General features: G+C 48.6%; 1 protein-coding gene and 1 pseudogene across 3 annotated transcripts; one reads left to right on the top strand and one right to left on the bottom strand.

Moving 5' to 3' along the window:
* Nucleotides 1-912: 912 nt before the first annotated feature.
* Nucleotides 913-21,732, top strand: LOC144019271 (regulator of G-protein signaling 3-like). 3 transcript variants are annotated; one of them, XM_077522225.1, is made up of 17 exons: nt 913-1,398; nt 5,254-5,335; nt 5,655-5,760; nt 5,832-5,919; nt 6,006-6,245; nt 6,739-6,778; nt 7,891-8,105; nt 8,183-8,266; nt 16,340-16,451; nt 16,533-16,702; nt 17,160-17,322; nt 17,466-17,671; nt 17,778-17,821; nt 17,891-17,983; nt 19,510-19,571; nt 19,645-19,784; nt 19,856-21,732. In XM_077522225.1, exons 1-17 carry the CDS (start codon nt 1,129-1,131, stop codon nt 20,102-20,104), a joined length of 2,364 nt encoding a protein of 787 aa, XP_077378351.1. In that variant the 5' UTR covers nt 913-1,128; the 3' UTR covers nt 20,105-21,732. The 3 variants fall into 3 exon arrangements, with proteins under 3 accessions (XP_077378351.1, XP_077378353.1, XP_077378352.1); XM_077522227.1 differs by having other exon boundaries at nt 1,347-1,447; XM_077522226.1 differs by lacking the exon at nt 913-1,398 and adding an exon at nt 2,074-2,188.
* A 24-nt stretch (nt 21,733-21,756) lies between these two features.
* On the bottom strand, nt 21,757-22,486 carry LOC144019272 (myosin light polypeptide 6 pseudogene; annotated as a pseudogene).
* Between the last annotated feature and the right edge of the window lie 369 nt (nt 22,487-22,855).

Raw genomic sequence — 22,855 nt, forward strand, 5'->3', positions numbered from 1 at the left:
TGAATACCGCTTTTGCTCGCGATTACGCGCTCAAAACATGTAACACATCAATCGTGATGACAATTCACACGCGTGATCACCTGTGTATCAATTTGTATGACAAGCTGGATTGAAGTGAAACCTCAAGCGAACAGAAAGCTCAAATCATCAAGGCCAGTTCAATCTTATTTTAGCAAGTGTGGCCCTAATGGAGAAAGGTCATAAGACTTTTTGATGTTAATGTTTGTTTCTTTTTTGTAGACATGAGTTTGAGAATTTGGACCAAAAAAAAACACACAAAAAAGCAATGTATAATACTGGTTTCAACAAGTGGGTTAGAGTATTGAATCTCCTTTTCCAGTTGTTTATTTTTCTTCTAGATGAAACCCTTAAAGCACAGGTGGCGAGATCCGGTCCCCGAGGGCCGCAGTCCTTCAGGTTTTGGATATTTCCCTTCTTCAACACAGCTGATTCATTATCAGCTTATCAGCACGCTCTACAGAAGCCTGATGACGAGCCTGTTAATTGGAATCAGCTGAACTTCGAGTGGGGAAATCTATAAAAGCTGCAGGACTCCGGCCCTCGCGGACCGCAGTTTGCCACCACTGCCTTAAAGGGTTCTGGGTGGAACCTTTCACAGCAGGTTCTGGGTGTAAGCCATTATGGTCCCTGTAGAACCCTTTGGAATGATTCTAGGTGGAAACTTCAAAAACATTTCTAACAGGAACCAAAAAAGGGGTTCGCCTATGAGGACAAGCCAGGGAACCTAAAAAGATTCTATCAAGCACTTTTCCTTCCAAGAGTGCACACATGTATGCACACGGCCCCGTACGCACACACCACAGACGCTCGTGTGTGCGGTGCCATGTAAAGTGCAGTGCTAGAAATAGATTTGAAGTGCTCGGCGCTCCAAAGAGACCCTGCCGTCGCCATGGGGATCGCAGGCTGCTCAGGAACCCTCAGCACACCTCTGTCCGATTCACACACACAAGTCAAAGCGCCTCCCCCTCGCGCCATCCCATCATCACAAGACGTGAACGACGGTGAGCAGAAGAAGAAGAAGAAGGACTCGGCAGGGTCTCATCTCAGTTCTCATAGTGTCGGCTGTCAGTCAATCATTTTCACCAGAACCACTCGGTGGTGGCGGCCATGTTCTGGAAGCACACAACCTGGTCATGGCGCAATGCCAACGGCGAGGATGGACGCCACGATTGTGACCATTGGCACGATTGCGACGACGCTTATTTGCTGACCACCGAACTCGGCGCCTCCGACCCGGCGGCCGCTCTTCCCGAGGAAAAACTTTCCAGCGAATCGCCGGCCGCCATGTGCCGACCGTCGGGACCGGCAGAGGGCGAAAGAGCCGGCCCGGATAACGAGTGCCATGACAAACGGGACCGCGGCGCAACTCGACTGACGGTGGGTGAGCCTTCCGACTTGCAGTACTGACGCCGCCTCTCTTGTCCAGGTGGCGTGATGAAAAATATATAATGGCAAATGTATGATGACAAATGTATGATGGCAAATGTGGGGCCACAGTCACTTGCGGGGACGTCTTATTATGCCAACATGCAGGAAATGTGTGCGTGTTATCCAAGGGACACATGCACTGTTTGTGTGCGACTCTGCGCTTCCTGACATTCTTCTCCTGTCTACACACACACACGCACGCACACCAACACACACACACACACACACACACGTTTGTCTTTTGTATCATTGTGGGGACTTGTCATTGACATGCCTTTCTCTAACTTCAAGCATGAAAAATGATTGCTTAGACCCGTTCCTTAGCCTAACCTCAAGCATAATGCAATTCAAAGATAAACTAAAAGCAAGTCTTGACCCTCAAAAAGAGGTCTGAACTTGTGGAGACCATCACAATGTCCCCACAATTTCAAGTCGGTCCCCACAAAGGCAGTTAAACCTGTAAAAATACGTGTGTGTGTGTACGTGGGGGGCCCCACAATGTAACAAAGACAAAGACAAACACACACACACTTCCACACACAGTCCGCTTTGTTGGACCTGCAAATTGTTACTGCTTCCGAACGGATTCCAGACGCTTGTAGTGTCTGGACAAGGTTTCAATGTAGACCAGTGAAGGAGGTTGAGGATCGGTCTGGGTCTGGGTCTGGTCTGTGTGAGGACCATCATGCACACAATCTCCCGCCTGTGTCACTTGTGCATCAGACAGAACCTGCCTAAGGTTGGTACCGCTGGGCCGTCCGTCCGTCTGTCGCCGTCGGTCGCCATCGGTCCATCTTTTATGGACTTCTTCAATCTTTCATGTCCCTCGATTACTCAGTGTGTGTGTGTGTGTGTGTGTGAGAGAGAGAGAGAGAGAGAGAGAGGTTTATAAAAAATTGACAGCCATAAAAAGTGTATGATTGTGTGTCTTTTCCATCACTAACGTGTTTGGAAATGACGTCGACCAAATGTTGCTTCCTCTTGCACCATTCTTGAAAGTTTTGGAGGGTGAGAAACGATGATGCCATCGTTCTTGCGAGCAAATGTTTGCAAAGGCGAGCTTCGCTGGCTCAGTCAGGAGCCGTTCCAGCAAATTCCCACGCTAGGCTGGACTGCAAAAGTGCCGCTAGGCCGAGTCCACGGCCAAGGTCGTCTCTGCCGAACAACGCAAACAGCGCAAAGAATCCGCTAGGCGAAAGGTCGCACGCTAGGACTTCCATACAAGTTTTCATTTCAGGTGTCAGTCTGGCGCCGGCTTGACTCCGTCACACACTTGGCGTAGTCATGGAAATGGAAACAACGGTCGGCTTGAGATCCTCTCGCTGACTACTCATAAAACCTCCCAAAAGTAACGCACGCACGCACATTTCAGCCCATCTAGACATGAGCCTGGTTTACGTGGAGCCATGTATTGCGATTACAATCAATCCCAACGACCAAACGGAACGAAAATACTCCATATAAACACCTCCAATCGGAATGAAAAGGCTAAACCCAAATGGAATTTGATTGGGAATCACACGGGTGGTACACTCCATTCGTCCATCCCAACGAGCGTCATGTATACACTTCAATCGAAATGTGCACAGTGTGGCATGCGCATGCTCTGTCTTGATGTAAATGCATCATGACGTCGTCGTTTCCACTTACTAAAAATGGCGGCGTCTCTCCAAGAGCTTGTCTGAGAGGGAAGAACTTGTTTTAAAGCAATACAAGACCTAGAAGTCATTTTCCAGTGTTGGATTAGGCATTGTGTACAAAGAATAAAAGTGCAAATAAATCTGGCATCTTATTCCCTGAATTTTATTTTAAACTGATTAAGTATCAGAATTCGAACATACCGTGGTGAACGCCATTATCCTGGTCACATGATCGCGATGACGTATCTATCCCGTGTGTAAGCGTAAGCTGTCTTCGCTCATTTCATTTGACTACTTAGACTTAGACTTGACTTTATTGAGCCCTTTGGGATGGCTCCCTCTGGGAAATTTACATGTCCAGCAGCAATGAGAACAGATATAATAAAATTAAATAATTCAATCAATCATTAAATAAGGTTATTACACCAGAGATTGAATTAATAATAATAATAATAATAATAATAATAATAATAATAATAATAATAATAATAATAATAATTTAATAAATCAATAAATAAGGTTATTACACCAGAGATTGAATTAATAAATTAATAATAATAATAATAATTATATATATATATATATATATATATATATATATATATATATATATATATATATATATATATATATATAATAAATGTGCAAGAAAAAGACCACCTTCCATCCCATATACTGTGCCAATTATGTTCAGAATCCTCAACACGTCCGATTTCATGTCATTCCGCGTGGGGGTGGGGCAGTAGGGGCGGACGCTCCTAATGTGGGCAAAAGCGTGCTTAGCACACGACATGTAGCTTAGCCTAGCAGACGACAAGTCACCCAGATGTTTACAATCCACTTGGACTCGCCCACGGCTGGATCTGACAGTTTCATCCGGATTTCGGCTCGACACAAATCTTTGGCAAGTCCTCCGTGGCTGTACTGCTTTTGCAGAAGTGCTTCTTTGCTGTAAGGTGCAATTCCACCTTTGATGTCCGCAGTGGGACACCATCATTCCTCGTGAGTCTCTTTGGTGCCATGTCATTCAATGTGTATTTTATGCACACGATACATCACGAGGATCACATGACTGTCCAAAATGCCCGATACAGAACTTAAAGGGATCGTTCGGATTTTTTGACATGAATCTCAATTTCATCCTCACCTCTAGTGTGTGCGATCAGCACTGACTTACCCCTGACAGCGTTCTGTGACACAAGTTCTGGTTGCTGCCAGCTGATCCTTCCGCTAGAAGTTGTTTGTCTTTTCGAAGGCGGAAGGATCAGCTAGCTGGCTGCAGTGCGTCGATTCGCTGTCTACAGGGCGACGCGCAGTGATACGAACGAACAGAAAAGTAGTGCCTGGCGGTAATGGCGTCTGACTTTTTCAGGAAAGAGTATTGTGATGCAAATGTATCACTCTTTTGAACACAAATTGTTTTTAGAAGAAAAACGCTTTATTTCCGTGACACCAGCCAGCTTGCTGGACTATTTTCCTCTCGTCCAACACCGGACCAGAACTCGTGTCACAGAACGCTGTCAGGGGTAAGTCAGTGCAAATTGCACACACTGGAGGTGAGGATGAAATTGAGATTCATGTCAAAAAATCCGAACGATCCCTTTAATGCAAAAATATTCATACAAAGTGATATAAAATTATAATTGCTCAACATGAATTGGCAATTTTTTCAGGCAAGAGTTGAAATGAACCATTTCACAGAATAGCTGGTTAGTTTTTCACAAGTCTTGTGTTCCTTTAAACTTGCTTTTAACAAGCTATAAAGTTGACAAGTGCAAGTGGCGAGAGATGAATGTGTTAAATTTTGGTCAAAAACTGGTCCAGAAAGTAAAAACCCTACCACCATTCTCAAGCAGTAGACAACGCAGCTCCCCTGGAGCCAATCTGTGGCCGGGTTTGGACTTTCTGGACCCGGACTGGACACCTGCGGCAGCTTGACGTGTTTGACTCTGCGTGGAGGAAAGCGAACTGGTCTGAAGACTTGTGGCTTTGGATGCCACCGTCACATTTACTCACTGATGGCGATTCGTAATGAAATTGCTGCTAACACTGATGATCCCTACCGAAGCTGCGACGATCAAGACCAGGAAGATCCCGACAATTACAACAATGCCCATGTTAAGCATGCTGACGTGGATGGCAACCGTGTGCTCTGCGTCCTTAGGTCAGCATTGTCCGAGGGCAAGACGGCTTCGGATTCACCATCTGCTGCGACGGTCCCGTGCGAGTTCAGTCCGTCGACACTGGTGAGTCCTCTGGCCTTTGCCAACAAAACCTTCCAAACTTGAATGAGCTCGCATGGTGACTCAGCAAGCACCTTCGTTGGAAAATCGAATCGAAAAAATTATTGACTTTAATTTGGCATCTCACAACATGTTGTCCATAAATATAAGCATGCAATTGGGGACACATGCCTAAGCCGTCCCGGTTGAGGAAGTCCACTTTCACGATTGTCACAAGGAATGCCACAAAGTCGATTGAATGTGGAGGTTCTTTCGGGGCTGCCACTTCAGCTTGTGACTTTTGAATGCGTGACGCTTTCTGATTGGCTGTCCCCGGTTGTAGGCGGTCCCGCTCATCGCTCGGGCCTGCGCCAAGGCGACGCTGTTTTGCAGCTCAACGGACTTCCTGTGGAGATGTGGACGTGCGGAGAGCTGGCTCATGCCATCAGGTGACGCCTCGCTTCCACACCGCAACCGCCCACAATAACAACATGCGTGTGTGTGTGTGTGTGTGTGTCAGGAGTTGTCCCAGTCATATCATCGTGGTGGTATGGAGAGGTTCACCTGAGGTCAGGACATGCTGTGAGACTTTGCCAGCAGCCAGCAAGGTACCTTTTGTATTGATGCCATGTTTTGGAAGCTGTTTCTTGCCCCTTTCGGTATTTGTGAGCGTGTTCCATCTCGATCCTCGTAGAGCAGCAAGCTGCTGCAGCAGCCTGCTGGCACCAAACATGGCCGCCGCAGACGCCATGGTGGGTCTGTGGTAGCCTCCAGTCTGGAGGCTCTGGGCTCTCTCCTGGGGGGTCGCAAGGAAGAAGAAGGAAAAAGAGAAGAAGAAGAAACACCTTGCGCTTCAACGCTGAGAGGCACCTGTGTGACATCATCAACTGGAGACAATTATATCATCCTGTCCCCTCTCACGCCACAAGAGCAGGTGAGTCTCCGCAAGCTTCTCGTCTTACGTCGGTGCGGCTCAGGCATTCGGGCATGCCTCTCCCAATTGTGCCGTCCATCCTCAGCCCCCCTTGACCGTGTCCGTGTGCCCTTGAGCAAGGTACGGGAGCCCCACTTGTTCCTCGTATTGCGTCACGAGGGTCAAATGAGGAAAAACGCTCTGCTCCACTGCGTTGGCAGCGTTGAGAGCACAAAGTGTCGTGCATGGTGGCAAACCCACCGACGCTCCTGAACTTGGACCTCTCGGACTGGGGAGGCAGAGTGTTTCGGCTGCAGGGTGCGCAGAATCCTCCGCCCCTTGCAACACTCGGCGCGCTCAGAGAGGTGTTAGTGGAGCGTCCCACTGAATTTCACAATGCGTCCGCCAGTGTGAAAGCGCTTTTCCTTGCAGTGGACAAGTGAAAGTCTGTTTGTTGTCCATGTGATGCCACGTGACAAAAGAATGACTTGACTTGTGCATGTCTTCTTTTCAGCTGCTCCAGTCCAGATTTGAAGAGACCAGCAGGACCATGGGTATGTCTGATATCTCACCCATCCAACATGGCCGCCCTACACATTCACTAGTACATATTATGGAGATGTGTTTTGGCTGTCAAATGCTGTGAATAATGCGGCATTGGAGGATGGCCGCAAGTCAGATATATCCGTGTTGTTTTTTCCCATTTCTAACTTGAAAGCATTCAAGGCCAAAGTCAACAACCAAAATGGCAGATAGTGTTAAATTGTTTTTTATTTTGGTACTTAAAACTCATTTTGACCTCCAGCAAATTTACCTTCTCGTAATTTTTCTTCATTTATTGTTTTGGTCTTATTTCATAAGAATGATATACAGTTGAGTAGTTGAGCGTATAATTTCATGCAGGGAGATAGCGACATACTGTCACGTATGTTGCGTTACGTCAAGTTATGTCCAATATTTATGAATGAAGACAGCTATCGGGTTTTATACTCCCCGACTTCTTCGTAAGTGGAATTTCCGAGTTGGAGTTCCCGTACACACTTCCAGTTTTGAACTCTGAAAAGTCCCACTTCCGACCATCCTCGAATGCAGCATTAGACTCTTAAAAACAACTGATCTCAAATCAAAAGGAAATATTTTCACACTCTTAAGACATTTAACCTTGTAAAGAAACCAAATAGAATCACTCAAGTCAATTTGCTTGACATACTGGCAGCAAAAATGCAACATTGAGGAGCTGGACATTGTATGAGCACAACTCTAAATGTACAACAGCAAGAAAAAAAATGCTATTAATTGTCACCAAAATTCACATCATAACTTCCACCTGTGAAAAGATCAAAGCAACTGCCAAATCATTATATGGGATTTGATGTCCCTTTTCACGCTGCACTCATGAGTTGACGTCAACATAAAAGACATTTTAAAGCAAAGTGAAGGAATCACAAATTGTTTAGTAAATCGCCAAAATGAACAAGATGATTTGATTGGACTGAAAAGGATTTCTACCAGAATCTGGATTTATTCCTATTATTCACGTTGATAATAACAGCCAATCGGGGGAGTGGCTTATGAGTACGTAGAGAGAAAAGTTGCTTTTGGGGTTGTGCGCATTATTCACAGGATTTGACGCTACGTTTGCGCACACGCACACACGTGCACACAGGACGTGTGTACCAGACCCACCCTAGACGTGGGCTGAACCTCCCGGCGGATTCATCGGGTCAAGCGCTCATCCAGCCGTGCTCCGCCTTCTCCTCCACGCTGCGTAACTACGCCAACTACGCCAACTACCAGAACTGCGCCATCATCCAATCGCATCGTCCCTCCGGCGACTTCGGCCAAGCGGCCAAAACGCTCATCTTCCCCATCTTCGTGGAGGTCAGCGGCGGCAGCCCCGAGAGCCTTGACCTGTGACCTTGTTGTTGTTTTGAATGACGCGGTGTCGATGTCGCCAGCCCGTGGACCTGTGCGGCCCCGGCAGGACGCTGCTGATGTGTGAAGAAATGCTTCTTCAGCGGGACCGGCAGCCGCCTTGCAAGGTGAAAACCGTTTGTTGCTTTCATTTTCATGCAGACGGCACCAATCCCGTCCTGCAGGTTGTCCATGGTTACGTCCTACAACACACCTGTCGTCAGCTTCTCAGAAGGTTCTGCACCAGCCTGGAAAAGTTGCAACATGAGCTAGAAAATCCATTGTCAGAAAATCCACAAAGGCGGAATCTGGCAAACAAGTCAATGATAATAATCATAATAATAATTATGATGATGATTATGATGATGATGACAATGTTTTCTATGACTCACAATGTTGTGATTATTCACGTGCTGGCACATTCACGTGGTGGCAAACTAAATAAAAAAAACAAAAATCAGCCAGTGCTGCCGTGGGGCAGACTGGCAGGGGGCGTGGCCGCCAGACGCACAAAAGCACAGCAAGGGCAAAGAACAGTCACAACTGGATAGGCGATACAGGGCTCTACACTAACTTTTGCACTACTAGCACTGGTGCGAGTAACATTTTTAGTTGCTCGCAGAGCACAGGGTTTTGTTTTTTTGTGGAGGTGCAGCATGACCTTAGGCATACGCAACTCGATATATTTGCAAAATATTTGATTGGAACACGAGGTTTGCCTGTAACAGCAGTAGCTTTCAAAACAAGTCAATCATTTCGTATAACTTAACTCATGTGAACATTATTTTGTTCAGCTCAGTAAAAGTCACTACTTTTTTTTTTTTTTGTCTTCTCCTGCTCCTCGGCTGATGTTTCCCTGCCCTTTTCATCTGTATCTTTTGATTTGGAACTGTCCGCTGGTGTCATGGTTCGGTTCTCAGCCTGTTGTGCTTTTGTGTGTGTGTGTTCCAGTGCTGCCAACGAGGGGGGCGTTCCCCAGCCCCGCACCTGCATCGCGTTGACAATCAGGACTTTAAAAGGACTCCGAGCGGCACAGCAAGCCGTCGGATTATTATTTGCTCATCTTCGTGTCCAAGTGTTCTCCGCGTTTCCTTGTTGGTAAAGTTTCTTGAATCTGCCGTCGTCTTTAGTTTACTTGTATTCACGTGTGTATTTCCGCGTCGCCTTTTGTTGTTATTCTCGTGTGATTGATTCCGTGTACATTTCGTGTCGTCCTTGCCGGGTGCAAGCGATTTATGTTTTTCTAGTCCTTGCTGTTAGCAAGTGTTTTTTGTTACGTTAGTTCTCCTTGCCGTTTGCAAGCGATTTTGGTTATGTTAGTTTTCCTTGCAGTAGCAAGCGCTTTTTGTTACATTCGTGTTCCCTGCCTTTTGCGGGAGTTTTTTGTTTCCCAATTCCTCCTTGCCTTTTGCAAGTGCCTTTTGTTATTGCCGTGTGCCTCGCCTGTGTGCAGGGGCACCGCTGTAAATTTCGCTTACTTGCCTGCGAGCAAGCTTTGTTTCCTCGGTGCATCCAAAGTGATTAAACGAGATTGTTTTCCTCCTCTGAGCCTGCCTTTCTGGGATTCGTTTTTTATCGACTCTGCTGAGTCGTGTCAGAATAATCCGACCATGGATCCCGCAGACTCGGAGAAGGTGAGACAGGCTTTGACCAGTCAGGGACAACGGGTCGGGCAAACCGAGACCACCTTGGCCGGTCTTCACGGGGTGGTGGGTAGACTTGCTCATCGTTGTGAGGAGATGTTCGGGAGACTCGAGCAGCTCAGTTCCCGCGGGGTGCTGAACCCGGAACTTCCGCGTTCAGACACGGCCATGTCGGCGCTCCCGGTTACGTTTAGAGAACCCGTTTTGCCCCACCCGTCACGCTACGATGGATCTCCTGGAGGTTGCGGTCAGTTTTTACATCAGTGTTCACTCATTTTCGACCAGCAACCATTTACTTACGCTCACGATCAATCCAAAGTAGCGTTCGTTATGAGCCTCCTGACTGGTCAAGCCGCTACCTGGGCTATGGTGGTGAGCAACGCACGACCAGACCTTCGGTCTTCTTTTCCAAATTTTGTGGGTGAATTTCAACGCGTGTTCGACCATCCGGTTAGGGGGAGAGAGGCCGGGGGTCGGTTGCTAGATTTAGTTCAGGGGGAAAAATCGGTCGCTGATTATTCAATCGAGTTTCGCATTCTGGCCGCCGAGAGCGGTTTTGGAGACTGTGCGTTGCGGAGCGTTTTTCGTCGGGGACTGAATACACAACTCAAAGATGAACTGGCAGTCCGCGACGACACGAGCTCTTTAGAGGGACTCATTGAACTAACAATCCGTTTGGACAATCGGGTACGGGAACGGGGCCGAGAGCGTGCTGTTGAGCGGCGTGGAGCAGCCATGAACAATGACATGTCTAGACTCTCTCTCAACGACGTCGCTGAAGCGCGCACCCTTCCTGGACTTCCGGACAACGGAGGGGAGCCCATGCAAATGGGTGGTGGACGCCTGCACCCTGAGGAGCGTCGTCGCCGGTGGCTCGCTGGAGCCTGCCTGTACTGCGGTCAGCCAGGACATCGTGTGGCGTCGTGCCCAGCGCGCCCTTCACGCCAGACGCGGCCGAACGCTCGACTGGGGGGCCGTGCCGATGAGATCCTGAAGCCCGAGAAGGATGCAAGTCAGGGTAAGCATGAACCGGGGGGAACCGAACCGAGCCCTCCATCGGGGACTTCTCTCAGTGAGAAACGGCTAGAGTTGTCGGGGGAGCTGTCTGGATACGGGTTGAGTGTTAGGGTATGTGCGTTAATCGATTCCGGAGCAGATGATTGTTTTATAGACCCGTGTGTGGTTGAAGCATTAGGAAGCCCGGTAGAGACCTTGGAAAAGGTCAAGCAGGTTTTCGACCTCAACGGGCGCCTACTGGCGGAGGTACATCTGTCTACCGGTCCTCTCAACCTGAGACTCTCGGGAAATCACGAGGAGAGAAGGAGGTTTTTTATTATGCCGTCCCGTTCTGCGCCCCTAGTGTTGGGCCTTCCATGGCTTAGAACGCATAATCCGGACATCGACTGGGAAAGGCCGGCTTTAGAGAACTGGAGTCCCTTCTGCCATGCCCACTGTCTAAAGTCGGCAGGAGGGGCAACATCGGTACCAGCTAGCTTAACTCCCGAACCGGTATGTCTTGACCACGTCCCCAAAGAGTATCATGATTTAAGTAAGGTCTTTAGTAAAGATCGTGCACGAGCATTGCCACCCCATCGTCCGTATGATTGTGCGATTGACCTGATTCCCGGTGCACCATTGCCGGGTTCTCGCTTATATCAAGTGTCCCAGCGGTCGCCAGAAGACGGGAAGCTCCATCCCTGCGCCTTCTTCTCCCGGCGACTGAGTCCCGCAGAGGCCAACTACGACGTCGGGAATCGGGAACTTCTGGCAATCGTCTTGGCTCTACAAGAATGGCGACATTGGCTGGAGGGCGCAAAGGAACCCTTTAGGGTGTTGACGGACCACAAGAACTTGGCATACCTTCAGTCAGCCAAAAGACTCAACTCTCGGCTGGCACGTTGGGCCTTACTGTTCACAAGGTTCAACTTTGTCGTGGACTACCGCCGAGGATCCAGGAACCAGAAGCCAGACGCTTTGTCCCGGATCCACGATGCGGCTGCGCCGGAGGATGGAACAGAACCAGTCCTACCCGCACATTGTTTCGTGGGGGCAGTTCGTTGGGAGGTCGAGAAGCAAGTCACTGAAGCCCAGGAGGGGCTCGCTGTGCCGGAAGAGTGCCCGGCAGAGAAACTGTTCGTTCCTGACCCGGTGCGGGCTGAGGTCCTACGATGGGGTCACACCTCACGAGTGGCATGTCACCCAGGGATCAACCGGACTCTTGCCCTGATCAGCCAGCGGTTTTGGTGGGCCGACATGAAGAAAGACGTCACGGAATTCGTCAAGGCATGTACCGCTTGTGCGTGCGGGAAATCGTCCCACCAGCCGCCGATGGGACTGCTGAGGCCGCTACCCATCCCGACGCGGCCTTGGTCTCACATCTCGTTGGATTTCATCACCGGCCTCCCCCGGTCAAGGGGGAACACGGTAATCATGACCGTAGTCGACCGGTTTTCGAAATTGACTCACTTTGTTGCTCTATCCAAACTGCCATCGTCCTGGGAGACTGCTCAACTCCTCGTCCGTCATGTCTTCCGTCTTCACGGCATTCCGGTGGACTTGGTGTCCGACCGGGGTCCTCAATTTGTCTCCCAGGTCTGGAGGAAATTCTGTAAGCTGTTGGGCGCCACAGCCAGTTTGTCATCCGGATATCATCCACAAACCAACGGCCAGACGGAGAGGGCCAACCAGGACCTTGAAGCTGCTCTACGATGTGTTTGCCTGCACAACCCGGAATCCTGGTCTTCGCACCTCTCCTGGATCGAGTACGCCACGAACACTCTGCCGTCCTCTGCGACAGGTCTTTCTCCCTTCAAGGCGGCGTACGGCTACCAGCCACCCCTGTTCCCTTCTCAGGAAGGTCCCGTCGAACTGCCCACCATCCAACACCACCTCCGGCGGGCCCACAAGGTATGGCGGGAGACCCGAGCGGCGCTGTCTCGCTCAGCGGCCCGCAATAAGGAGATTGCGGACCGTCGGCGGCGTCCGGAGCCCTCTTACAAGCCAGGAGACAAGGTCTGGCTCTCATCCCGGGACATGCGTCTGGCTGGTTGCTCGAAGAAGTTGGGTCCGCGCTACATTGGACCTTTTGAAATACTCACCGTCATCAACCCAGTAACTGTGAAACTCCGTCTTCCGCCTTCACTCAAGGTGCATCCAGTGTTCCACGTTTCCCTCCTCAAGCCAGAGACTCCCAGCCCACTGAACCCGCCAGCACCCGCTCCGCCTCCTCCCCGAGTGGTCGATGGGGATCCTGTCTACACGGTCAAGGAAATCTTGGACTCAAGGTGCAGGGGCCGGGGCTTCCAGTATCTGGTCGACTGGGAAGGTTACGGACCAGAGGAGCGGCAATGGATCCCCCGCTCCTGGATCCTTGACCCGTCTTTGCTCGACACCTTCTATGCTGCGCATCCTGATAAGCCAGGTGGTCCGCCAAGGGGCGTCCGTTAAGGGGGGGGTACTGTCATGGTTCGGTTCTCAGCCTGTTGTGCTTTTGTGTGTGTGTGTTCCAGTGCTGCCAACGAGGGGGGCGTTCCCCAGCCCCGCACCTGCATCGCGTTGACAATCAGGACTTTAAAAGGACTCCGAGCGGCACAGCAAGCCGTCGGATTATTATTTGCTCATCTTCGTGTCCAAGTGTTCTCCGCGTTTCCTTGTTGGTAAAGTTTCTTGAATCTGCCGTCGTCTTTAGTTTACTTGTATTCACGTGTGTATTTCCGCGTCGCCTTTTGTTGTTATTCTCGTGTGATTGATTCCGTGTACATTTCGTGTCGTCCTTGCCGGGTGCAAGCGATTTATGTTTTTCTAGTCCTTGCTGTTAGCAAGTGTTTTTTGTTACGTTAGTTCTCCTTGCCGTTTGCAAGCGATTTTGGTTATGTTAGTTTTCCTTGCAGTAGCAAGCGCTTTTTGTTACATTCGTGTTCCCTGCCTTTTGCGGGAGTTTTTTGTTTCCCAATTCCTCCTTGCCTTTTGCAAGTGCCTTTTGTTATTGCCGTGTGCCTCGCCTGTGTGCAGGGGCACCGCTGTAAATTTCGCTTACTTGCCTGCGAGCAAGCTTTGTTTCCTCGGTGCATCCAAAGTGATTAAACGAGATTGTTTTCCTCCTCTGAGCCTGCCTTTCTGGGATTCGTTTTTTATCGACTCTGCTGAGTCGTGTCAGCTGGCCCTCCTTTACCACCATCAGTTTTCTCGTCATTCGCATTTTGTTTTAGAAAAAAATAGCAATAGACCGCTTCATTTTTTAAAAATTCGCTGCCGCTTTTCCATGGGCCCTGCACGGCACGCTACCACACCACACCCGCCTCCATTGCTTTTCCATTACAGGAGGCGCGTGGCGGGAAGGGGGCGGGATCATTTGAACTCTCCAAGCCAAGCTTGCATTCCCCAATATGTGTGGATCTGCCATAACATTTCACGAGTGGCAAGTCACGCCAACATTAGGGATGTCACGATAAGGGCAATATCGTGATATCGTGATATTAAAACTGCCACAATATCGTCGTCGTCATGTTCACAATATTTAAAAGGAACACATTTGTTAAAAAAGTCAGGATGATTGCTATTTGTGCAATTCTAGCACCCTCTAGTGGCTAGTTTATTAGGGCAATATAATTTTCATTAGGGATGTTTTGGCCTTCTATGTTTAAAATTTATGCTAAGTGTCAGATGAAGGGGAACCTAATTTGCTTGTGAAGCGATAAATGTCTGCTTGCATTAAGCAAGTAAGTGCCTCAATATTGTTATTAGAGATTGTAGGTGGTTTATATGCATTGCAGTTATGCACAAAAGCACAATAGTGTGCTTTTTTTTTAGTATGAGCTCTCTTTTTTTTACAATATTGTGATCTTTTTTAAGTATCACCAACGCCCCCACAATATCGTGATAATTATCGTATCGTGACCTTCATGTTGTGATAATATCGTATCGTGATGTTTAGATATCGTTACATCCCTAGCCAACATTGAACCATATTTACAATTTCATATGGACCACCATGGATGAAATATTGAGACTGCCGACCGGCTCGTGAGTCGCGAAGCTATTTGCAAATGGAGAGCTCTCCCGCTGGCGCTCTCATGCAAGTGAATGGGAACACACCACCAGTGAGCGTTTGTGCACTCGCAATGTTTTTTTTAAAACCACAAACATTACAAATCCATCCACAGGGTACCTTTTAAATTGTAAATATCGTTCAGCGTTGTTGTAAAACATTATTTTGTTTATTGTATGAATCGTATTTTTATGACTTTGGCGAAGACCGGCGGGCGCCTTTGCTTCTCTCACGCAAACTAGGAAATGGGCGTGTGCCACGGCATTGCTCTTTGTCAATCAGATGACAGGTGACGACACGGCCCCCCTCGTTTCCCGACCACCAGCGCTGCAGAACCACTGCCGAAAGGGTTCTAAACAGCTGTTACAACGGAACCGCTCGGCCACGAAAGGGTCCCATGGAGACATCCGGGGACAAAAAATGCTGCTTCGGTGTGGAACCGGTCTGGTGGAAAAGCACCATATTATATATGTTTGTATGTAAATTGTAGCGGGTCATGTCACTCAAATACTATTGGATTGAGTCGGCGTGCGACGGCGCTCTCTTGTTGCTATGGGAGAGCCAGAGGAGGACACAGCGACTTTCCAATGTACGTTTTAAACATAGTGCTGTGGGAGCATTTATGCACTCGAGCTGTGCGAGCGGTATTTTTTTTCCACCAGCACACACTTGAAAGTTGTCCGCATTTGCGAGTGAAATGCTCGCACTGATTTTTGAGGTGGCGAGGCGGCCATATTGCTCCCCCCAAGAAACGTTTCTCGACTTACCATCCTATATATTTACAGGATTGAAAATGGAGAACATTTGAGACTCTACTTAGTAGAAACGGCATGATTTATCATGTTTAAAATTTATTAAACATAAACAAGAGGACTTCAGCTATTTTACAACTTATTAAATACATGCATAAATGATATGTTGAATGATGTTTAGTACAGGAGGAAATTTGTATTATTATTTTTTTAAGAATTCTAAGTGTAATTCAACAAAAGATGACTGTCAAATCTAATATTGAGGTCTAAGGAACTGAGCGATCAAACAAAAAGCCGCACATGACGTCCACTTATTAATTTTTTTAGCTGTTAAGAAAATAGTGAGCACCCCGGCACAACCCCTCACCCCGCCTCCGTCTTATACTAAGTGCCTCCAAGCTGTATATGTCTCATCTGTACGTATAGTGTATAGTTGATACAGTAGTCTGCTGGCGAGATGGGAGTAGCAAGATGGCCGCCCTGTGACTTCAATGGCTTGCACAGGCGCGTATGGGCTATCGGCTATCCCGTCAAATATTCCAAAGGTTGCTTTGGACGTGTTGAGCAAGTGTCTGGTTTGATTGGCCGAGAGCTTGACTGTGGCTTGAATGAGATGTGACACTTTTATAGCCAACTAAGAGGAGAGCAGTGTGAGCTGTTCCGAACCAGTCCCGCCCGCTCACATTCCAGGAAAGCTTTCACATCACGTTTTCGTGAGACTCTGTCACTGAGATGCTCTCGAATGTCGTCCCCCGAAAGGTGAGCGTGTCCATCTACGACGACGTGGTGCTGCTTAGCAGAGAAGACGGAACCGGACGCGCTCACGTCCTGACGAGTCCGCTCTACCTGCGCACGCTGCGCCTCCAAGAGGGTAGGTAGGCCGCCGTCGGGAGCGCCCGCTGCCGGCGTGATGACGCCGCTGAGCGCCGTTTCTTGTTTGCCGGCCTTCCAGCGGCGTCGGCGCCGCATCGCCTCTTCTTGCTGCAGACTTGCGGCAGCGGCTGGCGCTGCCTCTTCACATTGGAGGCCTTCAGCCTGGAACAGAAGCTTCGAGTCGGCCTCTGTCTCCGTGACAACATCCAACGGCAGCTGCTCGCCGAGGAGACGGGACGCCGACGCCAAGTAGTCCCAGTCCCCGCCGGCCACAAACTTTGTCTTTGTTACATTGTGGGGACCATACATATAGGCATATTTCAACAGGTTTAACTACCATTGTGGGGACCAACTTGAAATTGTGGGGACATTTCGTGGGTCCCCACAAATTCAGACATCTTTTGGAGGGTCAAGACTTGTTTTTAGAGTTTAGCTTTTATTTGGATTAGGGTTGAAGTTATGGTAAGTCTTAGGGAAAAGCATTATGTCAATGAGAAGTTCCCACGATGATACAAAGACAAACGTGTGTGTGCGTGTGTGTATGGGTGTGTGTGTGTGTTGTCCCCCAATCAAGATGACTAGACTTGACTCCTTGTACCCCCGCCTGAAGTGGTCAGCCTCCCACTCCCCTCGGAGTCGGGGCTCATCCTTTCTCGGCCCCCATCCCTCTGTGACCCCCCCCCCCCCTTTTCCCTCCCTCTCCCAGCTCACAGCCTCCCCCCACACCTCCCTACCCACGAGTGGATACGCCTCGACACCCCGACTCCCCTCACCCGTGTGGAAGGAGAGAGGGGAGGTAGAGGAGGAGGAGGAGGAGGAGGGAAGTGGCCTGCATCTTGAGGAGTTAAGCTCCGCCTCCAGACTGGAAGGTCAGACTCACTGCTGTCGCGGCTTCCTCCAGCTCGAATCACTTGACTGACCTTTTTCACTTTGGTCCTTGCGGCGTTTGAATTTCTTCTTCTTGCCAACTTGACGCTGAAAAAGTTGAAAGGTTCCGCACATTTGTCGTCAGGTATCCGACGTTGCGTGTCTGAACGATCCTTGCCAGCGAGTACGAGCGGATTTAGACGCTCGTACTCGCTCTCTGACAGCGCCGTCCACCGCCTGACCTTTGACCTTCAAGCTTCATGCCTCCCCTCCACTCAGACCCTCAGGAAACACCTGACCTCGGAGGGGGTCATGCTGAAACACACGCTGGAGCTACTGCGGGGGGCCAAGGTACACACACACACACACACACACACACACTTTGGACATACCTGCACCATAATGACGTGCGCACACACCAGAGTGGTGAAGTTGTCCAACGTCTTTTACTTTCTAGGATGTGGAAATTGGAAAAGACCTCAGGAAGAAAACCAAGAGTTTGTATGTACATGCACACACGCACGCACAGCCAGTCATCCACACACGAGTAATTTGCGTTTTTGGTTGTAGCGCTTCAGACGTTCGCCTGCGTCTTCCGTTCCTGCGCAGACGCAAGCGCTCGGTCCAAAGTGAGAGTTTGGAGAGAGCCCTGAGGAACGCCAGGTTGGTCTTCGGCATGATTTGGCCTCGATGTTTGTGCCCGGTGCAAGTCTGGCGCCCGCCTAGCTGTGCGTTTTCCTTTGGTTTGGGATTTTGTCAGGCACGCGCACTTAGAACCAGGCCGACTGGATGATTTTCCACCAGTGGAAAGAAGCGGCTCCTCAGCCCTTGAAATTTGCTGCACGAGCGAGCGGCAAACAGTCTTTGGGGTAGAATGAGCGTTTTCGTCAGATTGATGAACAAAGTCCGATGACATCCACCACACACGGCAAATTCGGCAAAATCACATGACCTCATCATCACCTGTGGCAAAACTCACCAGCTGGTTCAAGCTTGTGTTTATTTTGTCTGCCATTTTCAAATTCAGTCTCTGTTTTAGTCCAATTTCAGTCACGTTTGTTAGTTTTGATCACAGTTAATCAACCTCATCCCATTTTTATGAAGTCCATTTTTAGTCAACTATAAATCTAGAATTTTAGTCTTTATTTTAGTCCAAGAAAACATCATTTTATTCGTCTAGTTTTAGTCAACAAAAACTGTCAACGTTTTAGTCGAGTTTAGTCAGGACAACTATTTATTTAGTTTTTGTCAGCAAATTAAATTGAACCTTTAGGCATCTAAAATTATTTCACATCAAATTTTCTCTCATCTCTTTGATGAAAAACAACTTGGAACACAAATGACATTGGCCGTTATGGCTCCATGCTATCAGCTAGCAAGTTAGCCAGCATTATTTAGCAGTTGCATTAACATTATTGTTGGAACGTGATAGTCGTTAGATACATGTTAAGTCACAACTCACAACTATAATTTACTTCTTTTTTTTTTTTTTTTAATCTTTCACCGTGAATCCACCTCTTGTCTGTCTCAGGTGTTTGTGCTGACACAAGATTTGACAAGATCATATCATTTTCATCTCGTTTTTGTTCAGGAACTAAAATGTTCATAGATTTGAGTCCAGTTTTTACATTCCATTCCCATTTTCGTCTCGTCTTCATTAGTCGACAAAAATGCATCCTGATTTAGTCCCACTTATTGTTTATTAATGAGGGTTTTATTTTTGTTTAGTCTAGTTTTAGTCCAGCGAAAAATGTCTGTTGACGAGATGATTTTTGTTTAGTTTTTGTTGACAAAATAAACACTAGTTCAAGCGAACGTAAAATTGAGCCAGCCACCAAACTGTCGGGCACGCCGAAAGAAAAAACGCTCCAGTAAACCAAGCTCGCAACTGCATGATAATCAAGATGCGCACGCGCACTGTTTACAAATATGGATCGCCTTGTGATCGGGTCAAGTTCTCCACTCAGCTGGCTGACGCTTTTGATTGCTGCGCATTGACCAACTTCCAGAAAACTTGCGATGCTTCCAGAGGTCTTTGACGCTCTGACTTGTCGTCTTGCGGGAAAATTCTTGGTGTGATTGGGGATTTTCTCAACAAGTTTGTGGTTGTGCTGCAGTGAGGGGAAGTTGTTGGTCGTTGGGTTGTCTGTGCTTTTTAGTCTTGTGGATTGTTCCTTTCCCTTTTCCAGGCCGTCTGCGAGGGAGGTGCTGATGTGGTCCGAGAGTCTCCAGGCTCTCTTGGCCAATCGATGTAAGTCTTGGTCAGCCGTTAAAGGGAGGGAGGGGCCGGCCTACGTCGTTCCATCTTTCTCCTCATTGGTCAGATGGCCTGGCCGTATTCCGCCACTTCCTGAGGTCGGAGTACAGCGAGGAGAATCTGGACTTCTGGTTGGCTGTGGAGACATTCAAGCAGACACGCCCCCTCGGCAAGACGGCCGACAAAATCTATGAGGACTTCGAGGAGGTAGGAGGTAGACGCTGACACTCGAAGATATTTCCCACTCAGTCACGTGACGCTTTCAAACCGTCCTCCAGGTCAGCGTGGATTCAAAGGTGCGGGAGTTGATGCAGCGCAGCTTGCGTCTGGGCGCGGGGACCGACTCCCTCCAGCTGGCGCAAGATCGCATCTTCGAGTTGATGGAGGCCGACAGCTACCCGCGATTCCTCAGGTCTCGCCTCTACGCCCAGCTGGCCAATCAGGATGCGGGGCCGGCCGATCACAGCCGAGCGACTTCTGCTGAAGCATTTGATCGGAACCCGACCGGAAAGGTCGTCATCGTGTGAGGAAGCCGCAAGATCATATTTTGTGACGTGCATCCGTGTATCGTTCATTCAGTCGTTTTTCCAAACAAAATGGGAAGTACAAACAAAAAAACAAAAAAACAAAAACAAAAAAAGACTTGTTTTTTCAATATTCGTTCCAAAAACCAAAATGAAGAAAATGGAGAACGTTTTCCGATTTTGTGCACAAATAGAAGATGGGAAACACAGACAACGGGCGATTTGGGACGTTTCATCCAGTTTGGATATTTGCACTTGATGCAAGTTGTGTGACCCAGAAGCGATATTTTGTTTTTTAATGTGACTCATGGTCGTGCACTTTTGTATATATTACTGGCTAAGTGCTAAAAGAAAAAGATTGTCTTCACAGCAGCACATACCGTCCAGTTGTTAAAAAAAAGAATTTCCACCCAGCCATGCAGCAATTCAACGCCCGCCCCCCGGCCCTATATAATGCTGCATTTGAGGATGGTCGGAAGTCGGAAAAATCCGAGTTGAACCTTCCCAGTTCCGACCTCAAAGCGTTCGAGGTGAAAGTAAACTACCAAAATGGAGGATGGTGATAAATTGTTTTTCATTTTGGTCCTCAAAACTCAATTTGACCGCCAGGAAACTTACCTTTTTGCAATTTTGCTTCATTTATTGTTTTAATCTAATTTCAGAAGCATTCCATACAATTAAGTAGTTCACCGTATAATTTCATGCAGGGATATAGCGGCAATACTGTCACGTACGTTGCGTTACATGAAGTTATGGTGAATGTTTATGAATGAAGAAAGCTATCTAGTTTTATACACGAGTAAATTGTGTTTTGCTATTCAGAGTGACGTCACATTGTAGTCCGCCGGTGAAGTCGGGGTCCTTGTTTTTTTCCGACTTCGCGAGTGGAATTTCTGAGTTCAAGGGGGCGTTCCCGGACGCACTTCCTGGTTTGACCTCGGATATTTCCGACTTCCGACCATCTTCGAATGCAGCATAAGAGCGTAGGAGCTGTATATGTCTAATTTGTACCTATACATATCTGCTCACGAGATGGGAGTGGTAAGATGGCCGCCCTGTGACCTAAGAGGGTACTTCTGACGCCAGAAGACTACCGTCAAAAACGAGCAACGAGTCAGTTAAAACAACCAAAAAAGAAAGGGCTTCCGGGTCACCGTCCCAAATCATCCGTTGTCCGTGTTTGCCATCTTCTATTTGTGTACAAAATCGGAAAACGAGTCATTCTCTTCATTTTGGTTTTTGAAACAAATATTGAGTAAACAAGTTGTTTTGTTTTTGTACTTTCTGTTTTGTTTGAATAAATGATACACGGATTTGCGACGTACATCCGCCAGCTTCTGACCAATCAAAGATCTTCTGATGAATCCAAAAGACTTATGCTGGATGTTTTGATTGATCAAAGGGACTGTGATTGGTGAAAGGTCTTGTGACTGTTCCCAAAGAATCCAATTGATCAAAGATCCTGTGACTTCTGCGATTGGCCAAACAAGTTTGGATTGATTGATTGATGATTTGGATGACAGCGTCACATGGTCAGCTGTCTGCAGGTGCTGTGTTTTTTTGTTTTTTTGTTTATGAGAATGAAGAGCACGGGACAGACCATCAGCAAGAAATAAAAGCACCAGACCAAAGCGAATGTTGTCTTTATTGGACACGTTTCATTCTTTCGACACGACATTGGATTCACGACAAGAGAAGCGTCGGTCGGCCTTCATCCCGCCATGATGTGCTTGACGAAGTCGGTGTAGTTGACGTGGCCGTTGGCGTCCTCTTGGCCGGCCATGAGCCGGTCCACCTCGTCTTCCGTCATTTTCTCCCCCAGTGTGGACAGGACGTGGCGCAGCTCGGCCCCCATGACGGTGCCGTTGCCCTCCTTATCGAAGACCCGCAGGCCCTCCACAAAGTCCTCGAAGTTGCCGTGGTCCTTGGCGCGGGCTACGTGCTGCAGCATGGGCAGGAAGGCGTCAAAGTCCAGCAGCTTGGCGCGCATCTCCTCGGCCTTGGGCCGGCCCAGCAGCTTGAGGACGTCGCTGTTGGTGGGGTTGTGACCCAGCGCGCGCATCACGTCGCCGCACTGCGCGTACGTGATCTTCAGCTCGCCCGCCGCCGTCTCGTCGAACAGTGCGAAGGCGTCGCGGAACTCCTCCACCTGCTCGCCGCTGAACTCCACCACCACGCTCTTCAGGTCCACCTCGCACGCTTGGGCCTCGGACGGCGGGGCTTTGGGCGGCGGCGCGGCAGCGTTGGCGCTCTCGTCCTTCTTGGCCTCGGCGACCTTCTTGGCCTCGGCGGGCTTCTTGGCTTCCACTTTCTTGGGGGCCATGTCGGCGAGTGGCGGGGGAGCCAACGGACCGTCTTCTTATAGTCGCCGCTGGGCAGAGCGCCGTGACCAAATATGGGCAACAACTGGAATGGGAACAGATAACTGCGTGACTCTGATGACCTTCAGGCTGATAAACGTGCTCGCGCGCACACACATGCATCAAGCTTGAAATAAACGTGTGTTTACACTGCTTTCACAACTATTTCCTCCCAACTCAATGTTTTTATTTCTGTAACATGATGCCAAACAGTAGGGCTGTGCAAACAGTAGGGCTGTGCAGATCGATCCAAGTATCGATAGAATCGATACTAATGTGAGTATCGGTATCGGATCGATACCAGAGCACTACTATCGATATTTGACTTTTATTGATTCATTTTGGTTTCTCATTGGTCCCTTGCGCAATCTCTTTGTGGCAGCACTGGCGGTAA

The sequence above is a fragment of the Festucalex cinctus genome, chromosome 5, assembly GCF_051991245.1.
Source record: "Festucalex cinctus isolate MCC-2025b chromosome 5, RoL_Fcin_1.0, whole genome shotgun sequence".
NCBI classification, from domain to species: Eukaryota; Metazoa; Chordata; class Actinopteri; order Syngnathiformes; family Syngnathidae; genus Festucalex; species Festucalex cinctus.